The sequence below is a fragment of the Macrobrachium rosenbergii genome, chromosome 21, assembly GCF_040412425.1.
Source record: "Macrobrachium rosenbergii isolate ZJJX-2024 chromosome 21, ASM4041242v1, whole genome shotgun sequence".
In the NCBI taxonomy this organism is placed as follows: domain Eukaryota; kingdom Metazoa; phylum Arthropoda; class Malacostraca; order Decapoda; family Palaemonidae; genus Macrobrachium; species Macrobrachium rosenbergii.
The window spans coordinates 21,664,138-21,685,734 of record NC_089761.1 but is presented as its reverse complement, the minus strand read 5'-3'; the positions used below and the strand labels follow the sequence as shown (position 1 = coordinate 21,685,734).

The following is a 21,597-nucleotide window of genomic DNA, read 5'->3' as shown; positions in this document are numbered from 1 at the left end:
TCAGCTGCAGCCCCATAAAAATAGCACACCACAAGACCAGTTAGTGAATCAGGACAATTTTCACACTAATCTTAATAAGAAGTGATATTTTAAACATTTCAACTAATTATTATTATTATTATTATTATTATTATTATTATTATTATTATTATTATTATTAAAGTTAATTTAACAAGACCACTCAGTCACATTTCTACACTCATAAGGTTAACTTGAAGTATCTGCTCTTGAGTAACAGGTAAACATATGGAACAGGGTAAAGTTAAAGGAGTTTGTCAACCAAGTAAGAAGAGATTAAAGAGAATGAGTGACAAGTAAAAGTGTAAAGAAATGAACCTTTCAGACCCATCTAAAATGCATACCACAAGGCACGCTGCTTGTCGTAGCTCCCAACAAGGATACTGTGACTGCAAGCTTATCTTGTTTCTAAATCTATATCAACAGTAAAAATTTGTTGTATTACAATATGTAATTCAAGAAAAGAAGTAAACTATCTATCTCTCATCAAATTGTAAATGAACTTGTTCCACCACAACCAAAAAATGAACTCAAACTGTTTCACCTTATAATAAACTCAGATTGTCTATGATGGTTAAGTTGCCAATGTTAAATGATTTCAAAATTTAAATTTAATGAGTGTCATTCCAACTCATGGAATTGTCCTGATTCACTGGTAATGCCCCTCTTGATTTGCTGAAACCACTTTTCTTATGGAATGAGCTGCATAAACTAGCACTGCCTAATTTTGAAATGATTCCCAAAAATTACACTGATTTACGGTACATGAAATACACTTCAATAGTGTTTATTTTTTTTACTTTATACACAGTAACTACTTATTACTGTAGCTTTATGTTAAATTATTCACATATAATAATTCTACAATTATCTGAATAATCTAGCTATGAGAGCCTAGGCTATGAAATCTCTTACTGTAGTCCAGCCTTGCCTATGAAGTTCTACTAAGACATTTACAAATATGCACCAAAATCTTTTATTTGTTATTACTTTATAAATGTGTTTATTCTGGGTAGGCTGACACATGCTTAGTGTAGGCCATCAACCTTATCTGTTTATAAAACCTTCTTGCCACCCCTTCAGCTCTACTTGTGAGCATAAGAGACAGATGACTATACTAACATGCTATCACTGTTATCACAACACATCTGTGTATACAGCTTCACTTTCAAACAACAGTTTTACATTATATTTTCCTGACTTACCACTTTCAAATATTTACAACTAAGGTTGCAACATGTGCAGGCAGTCCCCGGTTAACGGCGGGCTCGGTTAATGGCGATCTGGTTTTATGGTGCTTGTCTAGCAACAAAAATCGGCAATTTTCAGCGGCGAAAATCGCCGATTTCCGCTTATTGGCGCCGATAATTGGGTACTGGCGTCGATCCATACCTAACAGAGGTGCCAATAACTGAAAATTGGCACTTTTCGGTGCCGATAAGCCCTGAAAATCGCTGAAAAATTGCCGATTTTCAGTTAGTGGAGATTTTCAGTTACCACCACACCCCCAGAATGGAACCCCCGCCGATAACCGAGGACTGCCTGTACAGGTAGTCATCGACTTATGACGGCATTAGGTTCTGACAGAGTGGTCGTATGTCGATCTCGTCGTAAGTCGACCAACCACATATGTACATGTATTCTGTACCTACTGTATATTATCCATCATATATTATATCCTAAGTATGACTAGCCTACATATACATTTTATATTATCCCAAAAATGTGCATGTATAGTACCTGTTATTACATTTAGCATATGAAATCTTATCATGCTTGAACTCCATGATTAATACTTACTTTTATTACTGTATTTAACATTTTTATTGTAGGTATTCAAACCATCTGTCTGGTCTGTTTACATTTTCTTATCCGCCATTTGCATTGCCAATTGGCTACACGTATGACGTATTATTTACTTTTATTTATTTATAGGTTTGAATTAAATACATACCATATTTGTGTGTATAAGGCGACTTTTTAACAAAAAAATAAAATGGCCTAAAAATCCCCTGCGTCCTATGTACATAATGTAGGCTCAAAATTTAAGAATTTTGGCCGAATTTATACATGAAACGTCACGTAAGATGTTGTAGCCTAGCCTAACATTCGGTGTTATCCTAATAACCTATTAAAAACAAAGTTTATTATAATTATTTATCATTATCACATTTACCATCACATAATTACTACTGCTAGCATTATAATCAATATCTACATTGTTATTATTGATATTTTCATTAAAATGTGTTAATATTATAAATCGTCTACAATGGATCGCCGCATTCCACATTTACAGACTTACAGTATGTGTGCTGCCACCTATTGGTGATTATCTCGAGAGCTACGGATAACAAGGCTTCGTTCAGTTGGTAGTTGGCAATTCCTGCTAACATTCTCTTTCTTATAACAACATGGCGATCAATTGGTGGTTGACAATTCCTGCTACCATTCTCTTTGAGCATAAATAACAAGGCTTCGTTGAGTTGATACTGTGAACTCGTGCTGGCATTCTCTTTTAAGAATAATAACATGGCTTTGTTCGGTTGCTCACGAGGCTCGAGCGTTACATAGGAAACATTTTTATTTATTGGATTTTACCCCTTGATTGCATACTTTATAATATATAATGGATATATATAACATATATTACCGTTAGGTAACATCTTTATTAATGTTTTTGTTGATTCTGCGGTAGAAACAATGTTTACAAATGAATGTGTTGCAATCTATTGGTAAACCTATGAGGTAACTTTCAGCAGCAGGCGAAACATTCGATCGTAGTAAATGGCTGATTGTATAATACATATTTTGATAAATATAAATATGGCAAATAACTTCTTTATTACATTCGATCGTAGTAAATGGCTGATTGTATAATACATATTTTGATAAATATAAATATGGTAAATAACTTCTTTATTAATGTTTTTGTTGATTCTGTTGGTAAGAAACAATATGCATATGATAACCTAATACTGTACTACAGTTTTTACTTACCAAAATCATATGAGCATAGGCTAGAAACCTTATTTTTCCCTCAATATCCTGCTGAAATTGGGGGTGCGTCCTATGCAGACATGCGTCTTATAAGCCATCAAATACGGTAATTTGTTATTACATTTGGTTTATTTGCAAAAAATAGAAATACAAAATACATTACAAAAATATGAATCTTTACCATTTTCAAATGACACAAACACACTGAGCACTGCCCGAAGCTGAGCATCTCTCGGATATGAGCGCTGCCAGTAGCGGAGAAAAAGTATCAACCTTTGCGCCGGGCGTATTTTAGCAAAATATAAAATTAAATATTATTATATTGTCGTAGCTGTCGTAAAGTCGGTCGGTCGTAAGTCGCATAGGTCGTAAGTCGACGACTACCTGTATACACAAAGGACATACCTGAAGCTTTTTCTTCATTATATCAACCTCATCTTTAAGGTTACGCATTTCTTCCTTCAAACTGGCTGCCAATTCAGACTTGGCTTTCAGGTCATTTTGGAGGGCAGCTTCTCTTGCTTGGAATGCAACTTCTCTTGACTGGAATGCAACAGTCTGTAAAATATGCAACACCATTTAGAAAAAATATACTTACATAATTATCTTAAGGCAATAAAGTCATTTCAACTGAAAAAGCAGGGTAAAAACTGCAATAAACAGCACATACTTGCAGAGTGCACTCTGAGTGGGTAACATGCTTTGTCTGAACATATCCAGAAACAATGCAGTTAGATATGATTCTGCCCAACAAGAATGATCATAGTACGCATATTGGACTCAAACTAGAATAAGCACAGTTTAGTATATTATAATTCATAACTATCAACAAGCAAAACATAACTGCTTTTTCTTCAAGGAGAAAAATAAAGATAAATCCATGTACACTTATAACAAGGACCATTTGCATGAACATATTTGAAAAATTTAATAAGGTAATACCTAATATGAAAAACTTTCTAAATAAGAGTAAAAATCCTGTCATTCATAAGACAAGCTTTACTCTCCTAGAACAAATGGTCATGCACAGTTTTACATATCCCACTTTCCAATTGATCTATAAGTGCTGGCTTGGCAAAGGAGTATCTTATTTTTGTTGTTTCATCATACGAGAAATAAAGGGTAGATGGATATATCTAAAAATTATTTTATAAAGATAACCACCACAATTCTATTTAAATTTTTAAAGAAAATTGAACTCAGAATTGTACAGTTCAAGTATCATAAGGAAATTTTGTCTTGGGAATTTTTTTTCACTCTTTATGGGTTTTAAATACTACAAGGAATCAATAATCTAAATAATGTACAGTATTCCATATTCTTTTCAATTTCATGAATTGCTTTGAAAGCAAGAACAAAAATGGTTCAAAAGTTTGAAGGCAAAAATGACAAATTTTTTAACAACAAAACCTGAGGTCTTTACATATGGGATTAACTTTCAGCAAGCTGGAAGTCTAGCCATTAAACTTTTGCAAGGTTGGCTAAGGTAACAATTACCAATGGTAGAGATTGCCTCTCCACACACCAACATCAGCAAAATAACTATAAAAACTTATACGGGCATGGATCTTCCATAAAATGGAAAATTATCCAGGCACTCAACCTCAAAAGACAGAAATTGTTCAAATGTTTGAACTAAAGCTGTGATAATACTCAGAACACTCCCACAATTGCTAGCAGTAAGTTACAATTTAAGGACAAATTCAATGAAACAGCCTGACATGTTTTGGGAACACCAAGAAGCGTAATGCCTCATGGTTACTTTTCAGTTCAAAGACAAATTTCAAAGGTGAAAGCAACCAGCAATGTATTTTTCATATACATATCTGGCACTACTTCTGGTAGAAGCATTCTTGAAATTTCTGAGGCACATGACAAGATTCTTGCATACTCCCTCAACCAAATCCTTGTAAGGGAATAAAGCCTAGTGTTCCTTGTGTGGCCCACTACAATGGTAAGGGTTCTTTGCACAGTTCCTTTCAGTAGAAGCTGCACGACTCTCTCACTTTTGGTTTCATCAGTTCCCTTAGCCCTCTTCCCAAAGGGGTATTTTAACTTCTTCGGCTTTGTCTTACTCCCAGCCCTACGAAAATTATTTTGACCCCATAACTGGGTTACCCTAATTTTTTGAGGAACTGGAAGGCCTGAGACTCACAATGCTAAAGCCCAAGCCCACAGTTGCTCTTTTACATAATCTGAAAAGTTCAGAAATGGAATACTGGTAGAACACTGGTTTGCAACATGTTCTGGCATCTAACATGGCATTAAGTTCACTGCCACATTACTAGTATCATGGGAGCTGGTCAGTATTATTTCCTTGGTTCGGGAAACTATTGTTTCCTATACCTTTTTATGGCAACCTCTCTTACTTTGTTCCATCCTCCATAGTGCTTGTTACTCTTACTTCATCCATATTTGCTGGCGCAGGGTTGTTCATCAAGAGAGCTTGATTGGTCCAGGTCTCAAAAAAAAAAAAAAAAAAAAAAAAAAAAAAAACCTGGCACTGTTCCTGGAAAGTCAGTACAGCCTGAATGGTCCAGCTGATTAAAGCTGAGAAAACTGAGGACTATTTACTTTAGTTTTCTCCTCCTGGGAAGCATGATATGTGAGTGTCACATGAGATGATCCTCTCCTCCTGGGAAGCACAATATGTGAGTGTCAGATGAGATGATCCTGGCCATCCTGAAGACCTTTGATATCAACAAAGTATTTGCATATCACATGTCCCAAACTGCTTGGTAACTAAGGCTGTCAGTTTACGGATATGAACTAATATTTTATGAGATTTCTTCTCCAAAGCATAATAAGCATTTAAATGGTCCCCCTCAGAAGCTGATTATTGTAAGACACCAATAAAGCTTATAACATAATTGCAAACTTCTTCTTTGGCACATGATAACACATGTTAAATAAAATACTAAGGTTTGTAGTTGTGTAGAAACAATTTGTTCTTAATCCATCTTATAAAGCAAAATTTCTAATTCACAACTAAAACTTTGGGTTTCAGATGAAAAGAACAATTTGCTGCTAAGAATAACTTTAACTGCACAGTTCAACTTCCAATATATCTACTATAACAAAAACAAACTATTTTGCAAGTCTTGCAAAACCTGAAATGCTGGCATATAACCCTGTATATGAAATTTATGAAGAAAAAATTATAAAAAGGTAAGTCTGAATAAGTGCATACATTCCTAGTTCAAAATATAACACAGGGCAATCCTGCATAAAATCACACCTTGGCTGTAAATCAAGAAAACTGTTAAAAGCAAGTCATTCTTCCTAATAATGCAATAACTGAAAACTCTTGCAAGCACTTACCTCAGTCTCTTGATCTAGTAACTTACTGCGAAGGACTTGAATCTCTAACTCCATTTTATCCTCTGAATCTTTGACATTTTCCTTCTGAAAACCACACACATGCTAGGATCTTCAAACATGCACAAGAGCAAAGCTTTCTGTGCAACGGCCAAATTATCACAACAGTGGTCTACACTACCATGCAACGGATTTTCAGGAAACCTTTGGAACTACGGCACATCAAACTTTAATTAATCATGAGGAAAAATATTTGTAAAATTACTTTGGAGTAAAAGGGAAAAGATCTTCTTTCTACATTTACTGCTACAGTGATTTCCTTCATGACCAAATGCATTTCACAGTGCAAATTATGTATGTATATGCTGTGACAGTAGCAGGCAGTTTGCATTGCAACTCACAGTGATTCTGGTTCTAAAATGGTGACTAAGAGATAAACATCATTAACCAAGACATAAAAATGTTCAAATCAGAAACATTTTGCTACTTTCTTTCACAAATCACACTGAATGTTCAGTTTACAAAATCTGAGGTGCTGTCCCACTGCTTTGTCAATGCATTTACAAACAGTATGTGCATGTACTCATAACTCCTCCCAAAGGTATTACAGTTGTAATATCTTTTTCATCACCAATTACAGTACTGCCAAAATAATTGTTACTTTTGGAAGAAGTTTACATATTAGCATATTTGAGGATGTCATTTAAAACTTGTAGGTTTTCTTTAACATTTTGGAATATTTCTGTTTCCGTCAGCTACCATTTGAAAAAGCTGCAGTTTTCAAATTTCCCATTTAAGAGGAGTTGTGAGTATGTAATATATAAACAACTGCAAAAACCCTACACATAACTGAAATAATCCCAAAGAGGAGTAAAGACAATTTTTAATTAATTACCAGAAACGATATTTGTAAGTCATAAACTACTTCACATGAACAGAACTGTTACAGATATGCTTATAAACCCTGTCTCTCACTGGAAGTTTAAAAAAGGAGCTCAACAGACAGACCTGGTTCATTACGCTTTCATTCAAAAAGTTAAATTAATACTTAATAACACACATGGTAAACTTTTTTAATAAATCCAGCAACACCCACTGATTTACAGTACAAATTTTAACAAATGCAACCATAAAATAAAGAAGCAATTATTAATAATCTTAGTGTATTATCCTAAACTTCCTTTCCAGTGTCCAAATATATTAAAAACTCCAAAACTCATCCTTTTTAAAACAAAACTTGAATGCACTTTGCTGTATTTCATTTGACTTACAGGAAACACAAAGATTTTATGACCTTTCAACTCTGCACAAGGTACCATTTGCAGTGTGCCTTCTCTGGGACACTACAGTGTTATAAGATCTATGCTGTGATCCTTTGGCTCTTAGAAGCACTGACTTCTGGCTTTTAATTTTCATGTTTCTCGTTTTCTCTTCCCACCTAGTTGTCAAACTTTCTCAACTTTACCTGCTCACTTCTAATTCAACAAATAAATCCTTCTGGTAAGGTCTATGGGAGTATTGCGATATGAATCAGTGGTCTTAGTAAACTACTTTATGATATATCCATAAATAAATATGACCTCTTAGGAACTGACATACAGAAACTGGAAAAATATAATTTATTGATATCCATAATTTCCATTTACTAGACATTCCTATGTCTATCAAATCACCTATAAGCTAGACCATCCCAACCCAAGCTCAAGGGTCAAATACTACAGTATTCTCTAAACAACAAAATACAGTAACCTAAAAATTATCGTTTCTACCTTTTTCATTTCTATTTTTGTAATGTAGAGGGTTGTTTGCAAGTTACAAATGTTTATGGAGAAAATCTCGATAAAGGTTACAAATGCTTCACAAAGAGCCAGAGAACACAAATATTTTAGAAAAAATTGTTCTTGAATTGTGTTACGGATAAAAATTCATAACAAATATTCAGTATTGAAATTATTAATAACTTTACTAACAGAAAATGGCTGAAAATGGTAAGATAATACAGACACAAGTTACTACACATATATGAAAATTCCACAAAAGAGAATACTTGAATGTCAATAGACAGGAAGTAACATTTCCAGATGTCTGAATGGTTAAATTTACAAAGTTCATTTACTGCAGCAGGCAATTAATTTGTAATGATATTCATGTTAATTAAAATACTGTACTGGTTAAAATTCTGAGTGCATGACACAGTAAAAAAGTTCAGTATGCAAGTTGATATCTTGGTGGAGCAACCATGTGTTGCACAAATATCAAAATCAGGCTGGGAAATAGGTCATGCAATAAAATACCATACGATAATAAAATGCTAAGGGAAGCTGCACTGATTTACTCCAGCCTAAAAGATGGTGTCGTGTACATGTTTTGCAGGGTTTCAACTTCATAAAATTTTTACTGCATAAATCCATGGCTATATACTGTACAATAATAGACGACTAAAGACAGTAGCTTCACTCTGTCACATAAGGAAACATTCACTAATCTACTGGACTCACAACATGACATGACCAAGCGTAAGAGCAAAAATATGCTAACAAGAGAACTAATTGGAAGTGGCTGAAAGAAATGAAGTATAATACGTTTGAAAGATAAAATCCAAATAATATGAACTAAAAATAACCCTTTTGACTAACCTCTTTTTCTTTAGTCACTAACTGTTCCTGAAGCTTGGCTACCTCTTGTTGTAGCTGTTGCGTTTCATTTTGATCTACGCCTTCCTGCTTAGCTCGTGTTGACCTCATTTCATGCAGTTCGGATTCGAGTCCAACCTAATAAAACATTTTCGCATAAATTCCTGTACTTATTCAAAAGCATCCCTGCCACCTCAGTGAGTGAATATACCCATACATAATAGCTGATCCCTGAATTATTCTGTTTTTGGTAAGTACAGCTGTAAGTAAACCAAACCTTGAAAAAACAAAGGTCCCTCATTTAAAAATTAAAATCTCATCCCTTTCCTCCTGAAAATATTTTGCGACAAAAAACATATCCTAACAGCCATATGCCCACCTCTATGATAAACCTTATGTATTTAAACTATTGCCTTACTAGATCCTATTACTTCAAAACTCAAAACATGATTAAGAACGAATTTACCAAGATGATGATAGTGCTCCTTTAAAAGATATAAAGTGTCCCTTCAGTGAGGTACAACCAACCACCTGCTTCACTTCTCCAAACTGAAGCTTTTATTGAAGTAATGCTAACACTCTACAAGATGTTATAAGTTTTTTTTAACAATTTTCATAATTTTTCATGACTTCTTCTGATACTGTATCTCTTGTGGTCACAGTTGGGGCTTTTATCAAATGTCATCTAGTTATTCAGGAATAAGGTAGCTGGCTCTTTATCTTAATTTCTGGGGTAATCTCTTTACATCTAAGTTGCAGTTGCTAAACATCCCCTTCCTTTTCATGAAATCTTGCTTAATTGATAGGATTATCCATGCTGATGTCTGTGGCCGCTAGATAATTTTGAGTGCAATGCTGAGTTGTTTCATGAGGGTGGTGACTACGACAAATAGTCTTAGATCTATGACTGTGCCACAACCTTACTACTGGCCTTCCACTCTCTTATATTTTGAGTTCCCTTGCTTGAAAATTTTTTTCTTTGCTTTTTTTAATTTATTCACTGACCCTTGAAAATGCCTAGATGCCCTTGACCACTTATAGAGCAACAAATCATGACCGTGAGTAGCTTAGACCCTTAAGAACTCTATTTATTGATATGAGGCTTGGGAGAGGAATGACCCCAAGATTTCTTAATGCAACATGCAATTAAAAATTTCTGAAAATCTTTCATTCATTCTCTAGTACCCTGCAACTGTCCAGCCTTTACGGGATCTTTCCTTCTATCATCAGACACTAACCTGCTTTATCCTATCTTGCTCTCAGCGAAAATGGCTTACCAAATTTCTCTGGCATCCTCAAGAACTGATGAAACAGTCAGGTATCCTAGCCCTCCTTAGCTTCCTACTAGTTTGGATGACTTTTCCCAGACATAAGAATCAATTTTCTTTAGCTTCAAAAATATTTTACAAAAATATGAAGTCAATAACTGTTAAGTCTGGGAAAAAAAATAAAAGCTACAAGCACTTCTGTCAAAAGTCTGTCCACAATCATCCTACTTAAACAAGTTAAACTATACCAAACCCCTCTTGGGTAAGGACTTTTCATACACAGTGGCTCAAATTCTACCTCTAAAGACTACACACATAAATCCAGAGCCAGATCAAGTTGTAGCTAAAGGGCAACCTTTGTTCATTAACACCACCTCATCACTGAGTATGGAGCTCATTTTCCAGAAATAGGAGCGCCTGGAAAACAAGCAAAACTTCCACACCATCACCCAGAACTGAAGCACTCAAATTAGTTTGAATTAACTTCTACCTCAGATCAAAAGACACATTTTGGACAACATTATAGCTGTGCTATATCTAAGGAATGATGGAAATCTTGATCACGCAGTTTGTAATTAAAAAATAAATAGTAAATCACATATTTTGTTATGCAGATACAAACCCTTACCCTACAATAAGGTATCTTCTCCCTTCCAACAATGCCCAGATGCAATGGTGTACATGTGATCTGACAGAAGAGTTTCAAATTGATGCAGGTGTGTCAGCCTCTTCAAGGAGATCTGAACTAAGATCTTGGTAACTTCTTATCATGTTAAGGAAACAGGCACTAGTAAGGCAAATTCCTATGGCCTTTTCAAAAATACACCAAACCCCTGTAGATTACCTTATTAGTTTCTTAGAAATGAAAAAGTAAGAGAAATCCAAATTAAAAGGACAAAATACTAAGAAAGCTACAAAAACAAAAGTAAGCTTCACCTTTTCATCTCTTTACAAGAAAGAAAATATAATTCTCCTCATCCAAAAAGCAAATATGCTGTTAATTCTAGCTGAAAGTCTAATCTAAAATTATCATGATCTGTTATAATATTCTCTTCCGCCACAAATAAGATACAATATCAATTACTAGCATTAAAAAATTGCTAATTATTTAACAACACTTCTCCCACCTCAGAGTAGCGTCTACTAGCACTCTTTGTCAACAGTTCAAATGGGAATTCTTAACCTCTTAGTAACCACCACTGGCAACCCACTGATAGTCTAGGTTAATTTTAAATGTCTTACAGTGGCACCAAATGCATTTGAAAAATAAATTCTCAAAACCAAGTCAAACTTAGCCCAACATATAGATTCATTTGGTATACAATTCTTCATCTAAACAATGTTTGTTCCTTACAAGTAACTCATAATGATTATTTTCCATATGATACAAAACTTGCTATAACAATCTGCAATAATCACACTTTTAACAAATGTGAGCTTTGGGGACATCAAAAGCAACAGTACTGCGCTGCTACTACAGATGCTCAATCATTATTTTACATGACCTGTGCACACAAATTACTTGGGCAATGCCAAGCTCAACGTCAACCCGCCTTTAGCAACCACAGTGTTGAAACCTTTCAGTGCACCAATCTCTTTCATTATCCCACCGAGTCATTTTTGATATCTCATATAGCATACAGTTTTTTCTAAAGAACTTCCCAAGACTGAATGTTTTATGAATTTTCCAATGAATTATTAACAACTGCCCTCTGACTTATGTAATGAGGAAATTTTGTGATGATTTCACGTGGTTTGGGCAAAAATAATTTTTTTCAAATCAGCTCTTATTTTTTGCTGACATATACTTTCTTGATATTTATGTTAAATAAAAAGTATTCAACACATTTGTGGACTAAAAATATGCTGATACAAGTTGATGGGGTGAGTGGGAAAAAATTACTGGGAAGGTAACTGTTCTTTTACACAAGAAATATAGTTTTTAAGTAATATTTCTTCTTTAACATTGGTCATGATAGGATGCAACTCAAAACATACAAACAGGACCAACTGAATTTTACTACAGCTTTGCAAAGAAGCAATTACTGTACAAGGATTCCATAACACACCATATACAAAAAATGAATTTTAACCAAATCTCAGCTTTACCATACTCTAACAGAGAAAATTCCTAAAGCTAATAAATGTGGATGATTTCATGCTCTGCACATAGTCTAAGACTTTTAATAGGCATGGATTCCATCAAGGTCCTTTCCAAACACATGAAATGCATACTGTAGTTTTATTATTATCATTATTACTATTATTATTACTTTGGTATGAGATCCTACTTTAAGCATGTTTCAATAAATATAAATGCTGACTCAGTATCATTAACTTATACTGTTCTCTCAACTTTTCTGATGAATTCCCTCTCTGAGAAGCATAATCTTATGAGTATTTGCCCTGAACTCAACATTTCCTGTCTCTGGCAATGACATATTTTTATAGTTTATTCTTGTATTGCAATAACTGTACAGGTAAATTTTACAAAAAATGTCACTATGGTGATTGAACTGGATTAACTTGTTTCTGGGATCTGGCAGTGGGCCATAATGTGGTGGGTGATTTCATACACTACCTGATGCTACTGGAAGTATTTTCCTGGTATTCGAAATTTCTTCCCTAGGGTACGGACACATTTTGATTACTATGTGTCTATCCAAGTTAATATTATGCCATGTTCAGGAAGGTGCCATGGAGGCACTTATGCCTTGTCTCCACCCTCAACATCTTGGATAGTGGCCCAGACAGCCAATAACTCAGGATCTTAGAGATGATGCATATACTTAACATAAAACCTTCCCTAAATATACCGGACAGATATACCTCTTCCCACCAAATCTATGAGTATCTACTGGACACAATTCCAGAGATATAACAGCCGTTAACAATTAAATTGAACCGTTGTGCCATCAGGACTAAAGCCATCTGGATAATCATTTGCTTCTTGGAAGACCCCTTGCAGGATGTCCATAGTTCCCAGTGACCCTTCAGAACATCCTCCACTTTACAACTACACAACCTTTGCGATGCTAAGCCAACTCAAAAAACTTGGTAACTGACCTGTCAGGGTTCATGATTATGGAAGTGTGTGACATCAAACTACCATCTTACAGCCCACTGCCTGCACATAAAAATTCCCAAACCAAACTCCATAATCCAGCTCCTACTCAACCACTATAGTGACCATGGAAGTTTTGTAAAATTCTTTGGGTTCTGTGTAGTATGCTTTGGACCTTCAAAAGTAAAAACACCCAGAATGTGTCCTTGCCCTTGAGAAGAGGTAACTTAAAATACTGGGCATGGGTATACCCCACTAAAGAAGCAATGATATCATTCATATCATTATTATTGTTATTTATTTTATCCAGCGGTCTAATAATGACAATAATAATAATAAATAATAATAATAACTGAACCCTACGCAACCCATTTCCTTTAACTGTGATTGCCTACATGTTTTTGCTGTTTCATGGCAATAAAAAAAATAATACTCTACTCTCAACCTTAAATAAATCTGTACATATTACCAGCGTATCTTACACTTGGGATCTGTGCACATAACAAAATGAAAAGAGAATAATCATCTACAGAAAATACCAAACAAAAACATATACGTACACTGTAATAGTAAGTTCCAGGAGCAAGGTGTAAGAATGTGGCATGTCACGTGAAGCTAAGTGTTTTTAATCAAGGGAAAGAGCAACTATTCTATTCCATAAGCAAGCATTGGGGACACAGTACTGTATTGGTCATACCTGAGATAAGAAGCATGTCATGATCGTATACATATCATGTTGTTCAAGGGACAGAACAGACGCAACTTCATACTTTGCGAAACATTACAGAACATATTCCTACTATATATGGTACAATGTCATATTCCATTCATGTTCTATGTCATGGCTAAAGCTCCTTTTCTGCAACACCTTACATAGTACAGAAATTAAAGAATTATAAAACAGAAAATTAAATTCATAATGTGCCTACAGAAATCTGAATCCTTATAAAATAACTTTATATGTACAAAATGATGCTGATTTTTCAAGGTAAAAGTAAAAAAATCATAACTTCAGTGAAAACTTAAACTACAAATACTGAAAACAATTTGAAATCTTCAAATCAGCATCAGACTATAGTTAAGTTTGTATAGACCTCATTTTAAAACAGCTGTTTTACAAACAATACATCTGGTTATCTTTAACTGACAGCTTGTCTGGCTGGCTTGAAGAACAGCTACAGTGTGTTCCGGTTACAATATATGGAGTTTTTCAGATGGCATAAATATCAATGCGATGGCAACTACTTCATCAGGTGCATACAGTACTGCACTATGAAATAACCTAAAATAATGAATAACTACCGTATATAAAATGAAGAGAGAAAATGCCTAATGCCTAAAAACTAGAAAAATTAAGGGATCAATATACCAACAGAGTCAGATACAAAACTGTTCTACAAAAATAGTCTCCATTTTTACTATTAAATTCATTTGTATTTTTGCCAACATTTATTAAAACCAAAGGTTTAATGTTCAATAGGTAATAATATGTGGTCACAACAATTTATGAACTCGTGTTAATCACTGTACATGCCAATTCATCACAAATCTCAGGGATTTTTAGATACACATGGTTATTGGTGTCAGTAACTAGAGAAGAGCCATTCCATTACTTTTTTATTACAGAATATACTAACCTTTTCTGCCTGCAATGTATCCAAAGTAGCTCGTAATTCAGCCCTTTCAACAGCAAATTCTGATGCTCGTGACTCCAGCATGTCTTTTTCTGCCCTCATAGAGGCATTGAGAGAGAGGCTTTCCGTCAGTTGCTTGCGAAGTAACACCACTTCTGAAGTTAATAAGGCCTTTGATTCTTCAACAGCATCCAGCTGGGACTTTAGTCAAAACAAAAAGTAAAAATTATCAATACGCTTAGGTATGTAAAATCCTTCAATTAAAAATTCACAAAATGCATCTTATATACTCACTTCTAACAATAACATGAAAGGAAACTACAATGTTTTAACTGCATTTTACCTAACAATGGATATTAAAATCGTAGCTATTTTACACATGAAAAAACTAAACATGTAAAATGCACATGAGGGCATGAAATATTTGTAAAAGTTCTTTAGAATTCAAATTCAAATACATGAAAGGTATGGGAAAGTATTCAAATCAGAGTACTAACAATCGTCCTACAAAAAAATCTTAGGTGTAATGAATATATAAATATTAAATGCATGATATCCTACAAAAAAATTAAAATATTTTTACATAAAGGACAACTACTATGTTGGCTCTATAAATTATATCCTACTCATCTGGTTAGCATCAAGAGAATGACAGCAAAATAAAATTAAGTGAATAGCTACCATAAATTGCTACATGTAGACGTTAACGGCTATATATTATCTTATCTAAATCCAAACAATAATTGAGAATACAACATACAACATAGATAACCATCATCTGCAGGTCTGTCACAAAGGGTGGATATCTGTTTGAATAAACTTACAAACTTGTAAAATTATGTTTACGAGGGTACCTAAGGTAAAACTTTAAAACTATCTACCCACAAATGGGGAAGATAAATGCTAAGACTAAAAATTACTGAAAAATTAAGTACACAGTATAAATATGCAACTTTAGAGTATTATTCTTTTCACCTGTACAAAACTAGAGCACCATTTTGTAATATGATTTGATGAGCTGCATGAAGTTTCTAACACACTGCCAACCCCATATTAAACTGCACAAATGCTGAAACTAATACACTAAAGTATATAAATGTTAAAATTATTTAAGACCATATGCTATGCACTCTCAAAAAGGAAATGCACATCAATTAAAATAATACCAAGCAGATCATTTATGTAGTTAATCACCAATCTTGCATTAATGGGACTAGCATGGTGCTGGATTACCGATTTTGCCCAATCAGAGTTAGCTTAGAATATGCTTATTTGCCACCTAAGTGGTGATTTACTGGAAGAAATACAGTTTATATATCCCACATATTGAGCAAGTTCCATTTTCACTGGTAATGCTACGCTTGTGAAACAGCCAGTCGTTCTCTTTTGTAAGCAGATAACTCTCTTCCCCCAACCCCCAGCTTTTATTGAAAACATCTACATATGTACAACTAGTTGTACAGAAGAAAAAGCTTTTTTATTACTCTAAAACACAGAGTTGTATTTTTGTTACTGATTTCAGGTGCATTTTAACAACCAACAACTACAAGTTCTTTTGCTTACTTTCATTTTTTATGCAGCCTATATCTGTTTACCAATACATATCAAGAATATGTGTGTGCATTGCTACCTCATTTACACTGCAGACAAATTTTTTTTGTTAAATCAACTACTAATAATAAGAAACTGCTTTATTAATAGTTAACATATTTTGTTATTGATTTTGGATGCATTTCAACAACCAAGAACTAAGAGTTTTTTCATTTCACTTGTTGTACATCAGCTGATCTCACTGTTTACCATTATGTATCAAGAATACAGTAAATATGTATGCACCTCTCTCTCTCTCTCTCTCTCTCTCTCTCTCTCTCTCTCTCTCTCTCTCTCTCTCTCTCTCTCTCTCTCTCTCTCTCTCTCTCTCTCAGATGAAATGCTTTTGAAGCTATTGTATTTTGTTACTGACTTTGGGTGCATTTTAACAACCATCTCACTTCTATCTTTTTTTAAACAGTAGGCACAATTTATTGTAAATTATCTAGAATTTCAAAGAAAATTCTTATTACAGTTACTGCATTTTGTTACTGATTTTCAATACATTTTAACAACCAACAGTTAGGAATTCTTTTTTTATCTGTATATCCATTTAGTGTCTTAAATACAAGAAACAGATGCACAAGATAAATAAATTACTTTAAAGAATATTTACAGAACCATTTCATGCCCATTACTGCATACGGAATACATTTCAAAATTACATAAAAGTATTATATACTATACACAGGTACCGTTCTGCATTTCAAGAGCCAAAACTTTTTACTATACAAAGGAACAGAATATCTCATATGCTATGCAGGACATTTCTCACACAAAACAACCTACCTTATGGATGAAATTACCCTCATTCTCATCTTTTTTTTTAAAAGCTTCTTGTAATCTTTCAACCTCTTTCTTTAGCTCTTCTGAATACCAACGCTCCTCCCGTAGATTAGTTGACAATTCTGTCAACTCTTCCCTAAGAGCTTCGAGGCTATGTCCACTGGTATCTGGAAGAACATCTATAAACATTAACTTTTGCAAAATGCATGTAAAATTGGGATTTGAGTGGGATTGTAACAAGATGAAAAAATTGTGAAGTACTTTGTAACACGATCAGCAAGCACTATAATGCTATACTGTACTAGAAGAATATTTTGCATGACCTTTCCAAATATGCAGCATTTTGCACCTATAGCATAATTTGAGGGAAAATTCAAATCTACTGGTTTTTAACAATAAAAAGTAATCATACAGAAAAAATAAACAAAGCACTAATAATCACAAAATATAAAAATTTGAGATAAGAAAAATGTTAACCATAATTCCTTAATTCTAGGCAAAATTTGCAGTGGTTTCATAAGAATTCTAAACTTATTGTATAATAATGTGATTGCCTTGCACTAAGTAAAATTATATAGGTATTGGCAACAATAAATATAGAGAGGTTTATGATGTCTAATAATTTTCTTTTATTTCAATTACTGTACTGTAAATGCATATGGAAATATACACAGTAATACCAGGACAGAAGGACTTTTCTGGTTGCTGGAGAGACAATCAGATTTTCGCAGTGCTATTTAATACAGTATACTAGAGAAATTTCATCTTTAGAAAATGTATATCACACTAAAGTATGTAATTACTGTCATGTTGATATACAGTACGGTTTTCATGATTCTTACCAACAGAAACATATCACCATATTTCAAATTTCTGTTCCCAACCAGCATTTCTTTATATGACCCAGAAAGACATGGCAGCTACGGTACTACAAAATGAAAAGTAAAAAATAAAATGTCAGTGAGTTTCCCTTTGTAAAATGATGATAAATCTCACACTAGAAAAGACAAAGATTAACGAGTCAGGGAACACTGAGGAAGCCAAAGAGCCCCACATTACAAATTTCAAATAAGAAAGGTGGCAAATTCATGATTCAGAGAACACTGAAGAAACCAATGGGCCCTACACCACAAATGAGAATGGTAAGAAGACTAATCAAACCATCTGACTGTACAACCTGAAAATCTTTCCATGGGAATGCAAATTCAGACACGTCTGATGGTAAGGAAGTGGCAACATCCCACAGCCAAGGGGCTTAAATTATCAGTTCTGAAAAGTACAGTAGAGCAATATCCATAAAACACGCTGTAACTGACAAATGGCCTTAGTACCAGCAGTAACCAAAATAGCTGTCATAGCTTGTAATTCTTCATTGAGGTCATCATGTATGAGCATAGCACCAGGGAACACCAAGGTTTCTACAGACATAAGCATTTGTATGGTTAAGGTACCACTCTTATGGAACACACATCAAAGGTTTGTATATTAGTATAGCTTGATATTACAACCAGTTCAGGTGTTAATTGTTCCCATGTGGGCATACTCAAATTTAATGCTGCCATGGTCCTCCAATGGATAGATACCAGCGGGTAAGCCACCACAAATCTCTCCAATGACTATGGTCAGGGGTATACCCTTGACCTAGTCCTCAAAAATTAGCTGTACAGTACTAATACCAGTTAACTCCAAGAGGTTGACTGATCCTATTCCACCAGAGAAACCCAACAGTGTGATAAAGAATTCAATATAGAATTTTATGGTCCTATCCTTGTATCCAAGTGCATAACTTCTCCCATAACTATGAAGGAAAAAAAATGACTTCTCTACCATCTGCTCCAGTTTATTATCCTGCCAGAAATTCCAGCCAAGTGCCTTTATATGTACTGTAACTGAATCTGTCTACCTAAAATCAAGTATCAAGTGGCAGTCATGAAGTCATACATAGTTCCTCAAGACTGTCATTTCTCCCCACTAGTACTGACAACAGGACTTTTAAATACATGATCTGCAGTGTTCTTTACTATGACCAAATGGCATTAATCACCAATAAATAAATAGCAAATTACTGTACCACAATGAATAGCACCTCTAGAAGAAATGAAATTTGTTTTTTGTTTAAAAATGAACTAAAGTTTAGTCAATTCATCTGAACATAAATTCGTAAAAAGAAAGATATCTCACCTTTCATCCCATGAATAGTGCTGTAATGTTGTTCCAACTCTTGCTGAGTATTGAGTCGAGCTTTGCACACTGGGCACAAGTAATTAGCAGCAGGCTCAATATGAGTCTCTTCATAATGCAGCTGTAATAGCTCAGGAGTGGAGAAACTCATGTAACAAGTAGGACACAAAAACCCTTCCACTGCCTCGCCATGAGCACTGTTTATACCATCAACAACTTGGCCTGGCAACTGTGGACCCGCCTCCCTCACCTGGGCACTCACCTTATTGGTAAAAAAAAAAAATTAATAAATAAAAAATATAAATAAAATCATGGAAGATTGTTACTGTAACATTAAACATTGAATAACTAAAGTAGATTTTACATTCTAGGAACAAGACTCATTTTATTTATATTGCACAAAACTTTCCTAACTGGTCACTGCTGTGTTACCAATGGGTCATCAAGAGACAAAAGAACTAAAGTACCAGAACCAGTTGGGTGGGTAAAGTAAAGAATGAGATAAGTTTGCATTTAGAACACAACCAATACAGTACCTTAAATTTCCTGTGTCCATATACAGCAATGTAAAAACCTGAGATTTTGCTTGTAATGAGGGATTAGTCAGTACTCAGTTGGGAGGTAACAAAGCAGTTTTTCAATATTCTTGACCAGTTAAAGATTGATAAACTTTGTAATGTGAACCACTAATTTCAGGGTGTTATTAGTACACCTAGGTTCCCAGTATCCTCAGTGTAGCTTGACACAATTAAATAAAAAACTCAATAAGTTGTAAAACAACACAAATCTCCTTACTGGCTAAATCTGCCTAAATACCAGTGCTTTGGGCAGCATAACAAGTGAATGAAGAAGTTTGTGCAACGTATGGAAACAAACAATCTTACAATGAAAAATAGGGTCTGGCAGGGAAACTCAATAGTTTTTAAATAAATAATCTGGCATATGTACACTACTGAACTAGCAACCTTTACTGTCTAAATGCATGGAGCAATGATAGGACCCTTTTTGCCTAAATGCACAAAGCAATGAGTGCTATTTATAAGCTTACAGTACTACTGTATAACATTTAAGTAACAGTTATTTTATGGATGACTTTAAGAATAATGTCATCCATATGTAGGATGTTACACATTCCACTGCTTCACAGTTACTGAAATTGCATCCTGCATGCTGCTCAAAGCATGCAACCATGTGATCCCTTATCAGGACACTTAATTATTTGTGTTGCCTATACAGTACTGTATATTTAAAAATGGCACCCACTGTTTTGTAACTTTGGGTAATAAAGATTGTTAACAGCCTTCCATTTACCAAGATTGCATTCATTTAAAAATCATTAGCTTTCCCAGCCAGGCTCTGTACTAGGAATTGTACTAAATCATAAAAAAAGTTACTATAAACACAGTTATGGGCTTACCTTATTCATAAAACTTTTCAGAGAATTCATGGTTGCTGAAGACTTAAGAGGCTTCAAGTATCAAAGACAATCCTGTATGAAAAAAGAGAAATATAAGTTGCCGTACTTCCAACCAACAGATTATAACTATCTCTTTTACTTAAAAATGGAGAAATAAAAAAAAATAAATAAAGGAAAACAAGAGTCATCTATAAATGCTCAAAAACAGGAATTAGATATACAAGTAGCCTATACAATCTTACGCTTTCTGCAGTGTGATGGCATTCCTCAAGTGCCTTAAAGTGTCAGCCTCAAGATGCTGATCACGAAAGAAAACAAACTCTGAACCATAGCTCAACAATATCCTGCATTCTTTCCTTATAACTTCTTTCCGATTTTCCAATAGGTAGTCAGCCATGCAGCAAACTGTGCAAATGTATATTCATTCTACTTACAGATAATACACCATTACAGTATCTGTACATTGTGAATTCAGTAAATTGGATTAGTATGTTTTGCCTAAATGGACTGTTTTCATCTTTTTTCTTATAAGAATTTCTGCTGAATGTTTTCAGGGGTATTACAAGTCTGGGATTAGCTAATGAATTACAGTGACCAGATTTTTTAGGGGGTAAACTAGGACCCGGGTTCCACCCAACCCAGAAGCCAAAAACAGTTTGTGAAAATTGACTGTGACACACTTTCCTGA

General features: G+C 34.4%; 1 protein-coding gene across 6 annotated transcripts in view; it reads right to left on the bottom strand.

Moving 5' to 3' along the window:
- The window catches only part of LOC136849789 (early endosome antigen 1-like), a 51,594-nt gene that overhangs the window by 26,785 nt on the left and 3,212 nt on the right, over nt 1–21,597 (bottom strand). For 2 of the 6 annotated variants that reach the window (XM_067123192.1, XM_067123193.1), the window contains exons 2-8: nt 20,910–20,981; nt 19,493–19,754; nt 17,315–17,478; nt 14,939–15,136; nt 8,973–9,107; nt 6,340–6,423; nt 3,424–3,576 (exon numbers count right to left, since the gene is read on the bottom strand). In XM_067123192.1, the coding sequence (XP_066979293.1) occupies nt 3,424–3,576; nt 6,340–6,423; nt 8,973–9,107; nt 14,939–15,136; nt 17,315–17,478; nt 19,493–19,754; nt 20,910–20,939 (1,026 nt within the window). In that variant the 5' untranslated portion in view covers nt 20,940–20,981. The remainder of the gene's footprint in view (nt 1–3,423; nt 3,577–6,339; nt 6,424–8,972; nt 9,108–14,938; nt 15,137–17,314; nt 17,479–19,492; nt 19,755–20,909; nt 20,982–21,597) is intronic. The other 4 variants (XM_067123194.1, XM_067123195.1, XM_067123197.1 and 1 more) reach the window with 2 other exon arrangements.